Source organism: Limulus polyphemus, unplaced genomic scaffold (assembly GCF_000517525.1).
Source record: "Limulus polyphemus unplaced genomic scaffold, Limulus_polyphemus-2.1.2 Scaffold3585, whole genome shotgun sequence".
NCBI classification, from domain to species: domain Eukaryota; kingdom Metazoa; phylum Arthropoda; class Merostomata; order Xiphosura; family Limulidae; genus Limulus; species Limulus polyphemus.
In genome coordinates, this window is record NW_013669195.1 from 38,384 (window position 1) to 46,279 (window position 7,896).

The window sequence follows — 7,896 nt, forward strand, 5'->3', positions numbered from 1 at the left end:
ACAATCCAAACACACCCCAGCATAAGATGACATAGTAGTAGATAAATTAAACATTACAATCCAAACACACCCCAGCATAAGATGACATAGTAGTAGATAAATTAAACATTACAATCCAAACACACCCCAGCATAAGATGACATAGTAGTAGATAAATTAAACATTACAATCCAAACACACCCCAGCATGAGATGGCATAGATCATACATTTTATCAGAAAATTTTATGTTCAAGTAAACTTTACTATAACAGGTTTATAAACATCATTATACCCTGCTATTTTATTAAATTATAAAGACAAGGTGAAATTTATTGCAAGTAAATATTTGGCATCTAAGGTGATCCATGGAACCTTGTCAGTATACACTTAAACAGCAGAGAATAGATAACAAATCATAACTGTTTTGTGTTTGCATAATTTAGAGAAATTTGTATGGAATCTGCTTTTTTAACCTGAAAAACAAATAATAAAATTATTTGTTAGGAAGTTACAAGTCCTTAAAAATACATTTTCATTTGCTTTAAGCTCACCGGCTCACAGCTAGGTATACACGGAGTCACCAAAGCTTTAAATTGTACAAATTCTGAAGTGGGGAACTTGAATGCATCAAATGAAGCCTGAAGAATTTTGCCATTTCCATCTACTTTCTCTAAAGCTTCCATGATGGAGACATCTGTTGGACAACTGAAAACAAAAGGATAGAAAAGTCATGAACACCGACTTGAAATCATACAAATTAAAAGTCTTCCTTCTTTTAATTAAAATTATTAATAAATATATTCCATAAGCAAAAAAACTAACAAGAGCTTAATTAATTACTAATACAGTTATCTTTTAAGCTAATTAATCACCATGATAAAGGGTGGGGGAATCATTTTTAAAACAGGTCTTAAATTACAATAAAAATAATTAATCTACCTAATAATCAAAAACAAGGATGTAGTTTTTAATAGCATCTATTCAAATTAGAGAATTAAACTTATAACTTCCATCCACATTTCACATCAAACCAATCACCAGAAAACAGCAATGAGATTTTGACCACCAAAGAAACACCACATTACATTATGGAAAACAGAACATACTCTGTCTTTAACAGCTAAAACTGGATTATTAAATTTTTAAACTGAAATAAGCAACTGTGTTTTATTATCACAAACTGTTTTTAAGAATTTCTCATATTCTGACTCAAGATGAAACATTTGTTGTAATGATGCAAGAGTAACAGCTAGTAATGTTTTTCTAATTCTATTTCTTTACATGCTATAGGATATTTTGCTCACTAAAGTTTTGAGGTCCATAACTGTTAATAATTCAACAATACACTAAACATGTTACATTTAACTTCAATAATTGATAGAAATACAGTATCTTACAGTACAAATCTGTATTAGTGAAATAACATAATTTCAAAAAAAAAAACATGTATATACACACAGACACACATGTTAGTTAATGTTACAACAAGCTCAGATTGATTCTTGTAGGCTAACTTTATAACTTGTATCTATATAGGCACAACAATATATTGAGTGGTTTGTCATTTCAAAGAAGCAAGATTAGTAAAACAGTCTTTTAATGACAGGTTTAGTTACTAGTAGTAACAAAAGCAAGAAGAACATAAGAGAATCTGGTAATGAGTGCTTTGCAATAAAGTAATTCAGATCACCTACCCAAGGCTGTCTATAAGGAGAATTTCACTGATGTCAACTCCATCCATTGCTACCAACTCTCGAACAAATATCTCATATGGACCTGCATTTGTTAAAGACATTACATTAGTATTTTGATAAACAAAACTGTTTCTTTTAAGATCCACAATTAGGTGTAAGGAAACATGCATAGAGAAGTGAAATGAAGCAAACTGTTTTAGTTAAACATACATATATAAAAAAGGGTAGAATGGGATGGTTATTGTGGTTGGAGATTATCACAAAATGGAGTGGAGTGAGGTAGTACATTACCAAGACTGGGGAGAAGTTCCTAGAAAAATGTGAAACAGGGATAAGGTGTTTGTATATTAGAATGAACTGGAATAAAGTGATGCTTTAGGGACGTGCAAGTGTCTGTAGAAACAAATCATATAGCATTTGTTCATTGAAATTTGTGCTCAGCTACTTGAGGACTATCTGTGCTAGCCGTACTTAACTGAGGTGATAGAACAGAGGGAATGCAGCTAATTAACACCAATAACCACCAACTGTTGAGCTATTCTTTATAGATGAATAACAAGTTTCACATTATAACACCTCAAAAGCTGAAATGGCTAGCATATGCAGCGACAGGTTTCAATCCCATGATTCGCAGATTTGCATTGAGTGCCACAACCATCAATCTCGAATGGTGAATTATTGGGGTTGGGCATATCGAGTAAATAATGGAATGGAGTTCATTATGGACACTGAGGTGTGTACATAAGGTGATGTAGAATAGGACAGGATTGAACTAGAACACATGTCTACTTATACTAGGTTATCTCAGAATGATCTATATATATAGGTTACAGTAGAAATAAACCAGAGCCATAATAATTTGAAACAAAAGCCAAAATAATGCCTCTTCAAATATGGTGAGGGTCCTGACACAATTATTATAAAATAGTGCTCCACTATATCTAACTAGTTTTAGACAGGAAGAATCAACACATGAGAAGACTACAAACAACAAGGTAATCTCAATATTTATACAATATAGTCAAGAATGTACATCATTATTAAGCACGAGATAAGTACAAGATACATAATACAATTTAAAAAAACTGATTTTTGATGTTCACTACTGTACAGAGAGAAGGCTGGAGTGGATGGATTTTTGGAGTTGAGAACCTACCTATACATAGAGAAGCAACAGAAAAGGTTTCTGGGGAAAAGTGTGTGTAAATAACTTGGCTGGAAGGAAGTTAGAGTTTTACATGTACACAAAGAAAGTGGAATGAGTTCTTAATTAGGAGTATGCATGCACATATAAATGGTTTGAACAGTTTACTCGAGTTTTGGAGAGTATGTAAAGAGGATAGAGTGGATTAATGGAAAAAACACGATGGCTCATTGTTGTCAAAATAGTGTATAATGCTGTAGTAACAGTAGTTATGGCAAAACATCGATTATACAAAATGTTTTAATTTTAACATGCATGACATTTACTCCTCTTCTGCCTAATAACAGGAAGACAAGACAAACAACCACAATATTTTAATATACAACTATTACCATACATACATACATACAAATATCTTTAATCCATGATAGTCAATCCTAGATTTTCTGCTACCTTGGTCTGCTAATCAACTCCAAAAATTACCAAATACAAAGAGAACACCCTTGAACTGACATCGTTGTACTTGGATTCAAATTATTGTTACAATTTAAATGGAAATACATTAAATACTGTAGTTGAAGAAAGATATCTTGGTGGTGTGATAAAAAAAAAATCACTTAAGTTATCTAAACAGCATATTGTACCTAGTAATGGGGCTAATAGGATTTTTGGTAGCATCTATAGAAATATTGAATACAAGAGAAGGGATATTATTGTTTCACTGTATAGATCACTTGTAAGGCCTCATTTAGAATGCAGTGTATAGTTTTGGGCTCCCTTCCCAAAGAAGAACATTGAATTGTTGGAGAAGGTTCAGAGAAGAGTCACTGGAATGATACCTGGGATGGTGGGATTGTCCTATGAGGAGAGACTAAAATCTCTAAACTTGTTTTTTCTGGAGAGGAGAAAGGTCAGAGAGGATTTGATTGAGGTGTTTGAGATTATTAAGGGTATTGATAATATAGATCCAACAACCTTTTTTGTGCTTAGCAGTGGAAAAAATAGAACAAGGGGTCATAAATTCAAATTTTGGCAGCGTAGAAGTAGTCTGCAGTTTAGACAGCATTTTTTTCAAATAGGGTGGTTGGCTTTTGGAATGAGCTGCCATAGAGGGTGGTGGAGGCAGAAGATTTAACTGAGTTCAAGAAAAGATTGGATGAATACATGAGTAGTAAGGGGTGGTTATAGTTGGGAGCTGGAAAGGACATCCTTGATGGACTAATAAGCTCGTTTTTTGTCCCTTTAAAATTTTATGAATTATAATTTGTATCTTCACTTTCTTTCCTTAATTCCTCTAATTTTTTCTTATTAATGACTATATATAAATGTACATATACATTAAAAATACATGTGTATATAGAAGTACATATATCTATATAAAAACATTGATAACATAATGTATATTTACTCACAATCTTACAGAAAGAGGAAGTTTTATAAACATGAAAGTTAGTTACCCCGTACTTTTTCTTTCTAGTTTTTAAAGAAGAACCTATAAACTTACTGTCTTGATCCATAATTTCAAACCGCAGAGCTAGAGGGTCTCCTACTTGAGCAGAGAGGAGATTATCTCCAGACTGGTCAGTGACTCTCATTGTGACATTAGGAGAGTTAACAATGGCAGACTGACTCCCACTGGTGTCTACCTCACTGAATAAAGTAAAAAAAAAGGAAATTATGTCATACCACCATGATATCACATTACATATTACTTGCTTCTATTTTTACATGAAATATTTAGTTGTGTGGCTTCTTGAAAATGATGCATTTTATTCATCGGTATACTAACTTCTTCTGTTAAATACTAATTAACAAGAGTGGACAGTTTTTAATCCAATTAGAAATTAATGACCAAGTGTTTGAAAATAGAGGCCTTTGTTTTTTTCTTTCAAAATTCTTTATTTTAAATGTTTTGAAAAGCTCTTGCTTTCGGTTTGAAAATTGATTTCTTTTAATGTTATAAAAGTGGCTTTATTTTTATTTAGATATTTAGATTTTCTATTTACAGTGCACCTGAAATAGAGACAGTTGTTTTACTGTTTTAGTCTTCAAAAAAATTACAACTGCCAAAAATCAATAAGATGTTGGACTTATCTACAAGATTATATAAAGTATAGAAATGATTTAACAAATAGTAAAATAAGAAAATGTTCATAATGTATACAGTTTGAAGTGGAAACAATAAAGTTGGTTATACAAGTTGCTACAATTCTGTGAAACAAATACAACAGACAAAGAATTATTTATTTACCCACACAAAGTTGAATACTGTTGACTACACTCTTCTCAAATAAATACTGACATGACTTACCCTTTTACTTCAAGCTGTACACCATTTGCAACACTTCTGTTGGACAAGTCATACTGACAGTGGACAGACAACCCTAAGTCCTGATTTGTAACAATCATATCATGATGTTGGATTACAATATCATTGGAAAATTGACCAAAGCCCTATAAAAAAAAAAAAAGAAAAAAATTTTATTTGATTTGATACCATGACATCATGACTAGACTTGTTTGACAGGTCAGATGAAATAATTAAAACCAAACCATGGAACTGGATTTACATAAAATACTAAGAAAACTTGCAGAAAAACTATAATATTCTTCATGATAAACTAGTTAGTTTTTTGTACTAATTTAATGTACATATACGTTTAGTATCTTTAGATGATTTTGTTGTGAATAAGATACACAAATATACCAGCTATTTTATTGAAGATCTCAAAATAACATTTCATTATCAGAATAACTTTAAAAAATTGTCAGTCATCAAGGGAAGGAATTTCCTTCATGATCTGGTTTATGTAGCAGTTTAATCCAATCAGATCAAGGAAAGCATGCCCGTTGAAGGATTTGCTTTGTTTAAAATTCTACTAAACAGCACCAATCACCAAGTCTTGGGGTAATTTTGGTTGGATTTAGTTGGATTTGACCCTCACTCTTATAAACACATACTTGCAATCATAGCATCAAGGGGACTTTTTGGGCAATGAGAGATAAACCCTCAGGTTCACAGACTAGGCATGCTAAAAACTAGGTCACATACAGACCCCCATGAAAGACGTTTTGTTACCTTGTGTAATTGAATGCAATTAAAACATAAAGACTTGTGTGTAAATGTTGAAACATATTACTGTATATGCACCTCCATTTTATAAGTCATGAGGCATCAGATATGAAACATCAGGTTTTAGAACTGCATTATGAATTAAATATGACACAAATTGGATGATTGTTTAAGCAGACATATCTAACCCGAAAGTTATACAGATTTATAAAGCAGTCTAGTTTCTAACAGACAGGGGTGAAATTATGTTAGTACTAACTGGAACTCAGTACCAGTTATTTTTGTGATTCCTAGTATAGTACTGCTACTTTATTTGGAGGCTTGTACAAAGTTCCTTAATTTTTTGTATGTCTTGCTAATTCAATTTGAACAGCACATGAAGAGAAACTGTAAGATTTAGAAAACTTAAAAGTTCATACACTTTGATGCAGTCCTGGCAAAGGACTTGTACTTCAAGAAAAATGTCACTCCCGTTGATGGGTGCATATCACTATCAACACTGTTGCGTCATCGAGATCACGTGACTATTCTCACGCCCTCTAGTTTCTAGAACTATCCCGTACCTTGGCGAATGCTCTAGTATTTACTAGATAGGGTAGGCTAGTATATATAAGAGGGTGACAACGTGACGCAATAATGTAATGTGTGTGTGAAGATAGTGAGTAATTGAACTGCAGTCAGAAGTATTATTGACGTTCGTTGATATAGCGTTTGTTTTAGCGCGATTGTTGAAAATAAGTGTATCGTAAAGTTGTATTCGGAAAGAATAAACCAGTTTTAAGTAAAGAACTTGTGTCGCTAAAGTTTCGTCGGAACGAAGTTACGGAAAGTTAATTAACAAACGGAGACGTAACAATACGAAATGCAGAAATGGTATATTTTTAAACAGAAAGAAGGAAGAACATGGCTACATGGGATTCTTGTTCTGTAAGCTCTAAAGATATTTTCATTATGGTATAAAATACGTTGGTCAATTCATTGTTCACAATACAAAACACACAAGTGTTTACTTGTAATTTAAAACAATAAAAATTGAAGAAGTTTAGTAAATTTGAACTTCTTGGGTAGACAGAATTCCATCTATTGAGTTTTTCACACAAAATCTTAGCCTTGTATAAAACCTTATTAGTATTAAACCAACTAGTTCAGACTGTGATGAATTCTGATGTCAAAAGTCTAGATTGTTACCCATTACTTCGAATACGAAAATCAATCAATTAATTATTTACGTACTGGAATAATAAAAACAGTATTGTACAAGCGTACCTGCTGTTGAACGTCGCAATCAAGGTCATGGTAAGACATTTTGATCTCAAAGTCCAGTCTGTTTACAACGTCTTGAACACAAGAATTGGGTCTTTTCTTAGCATATACCTTTCCATTAAATAGTTTACTCGATGTTACTTTGGCAACCATTTCCTTAGCTTCACAGAGAATTGTTACTGGAAGAAATGCAAATATTTATAATTAATACTAAATGCTGCTTCATCGCCTTGTTATTTATGCCGCTGGTTGGTGATTACATGCCACATGGAGTTTACTTTCCCTCATTAAATTATAAATAAAATACTTAACTTAGAGAAAAACAAGTCTTACGTCACTAAAATTTATATTTGAAATGTTTATCTGTTAACTTTAATTAAATAGCAGACTATTGGTTTAATCTCGTTCAAGCTTCTAGGCCTTCCTATAATTAGTTAATACTGTTGTAAGCTATATCTTAAATGTTTTAAAATTAATCTTTAATTGTTTGATTGAAGAAGCTGCTATCATGATAAAAACGCTAGATTTAGAAAGTTTGAAAAGTAGTCCTAGAATAGCTAGAACGTTCGGGAATATTATTGATGGAGGAGACTTTAAAAAAATTCAGAAACATGCAGTGGTGGGATTCAGCCGGTTCGTGCGAACCTGCTCTTACAATTTAATGACCTCCACGAACCGGTTGTTAACAATCGTATGTATAGGCCTAATAATAACGTTACAACTTACAAGTACGCGTGTTTAA

The 7,896-nt window shown here is 32.4% G+C and overlaps 1 protein-coding gene across 1 annotated transcript in view; it reads right to left on the reverse strand.

The window, feature by feature from the left end:
- The window catches only part of LOC106469638, a 28,252-nt gene that overhangs the window by 1,298 nt on the left and 19,058 nt on the right, over window positions 1-7,896 (reverse strand). Inside the window, exons 5-9 of the mRNA XM_013930139.2 lie at window positions 7,158-7,333; window positions 5,130-5,272; window positions 4,323-4,468; window positions 1,675-1,756; window positions 532-685 (exon numbers count right to left, since the gene is read on the reverse strand). Coding sequence (XP_013785593.2) covers window positions 532-685; window positions 1,675-1,756; window positions 4,323-4,468; window positions 5,130-5,272; window positions 7,158-7,333 — 701 coding nt within the window. The remainder of the gene's footprint in view (window positions 1-531; window positions 686-1,674; window positions 1,757-4,322; window positions 4,469-5,129; window positions 5,273-7,157; window positions 7,334-7,896) is intronic.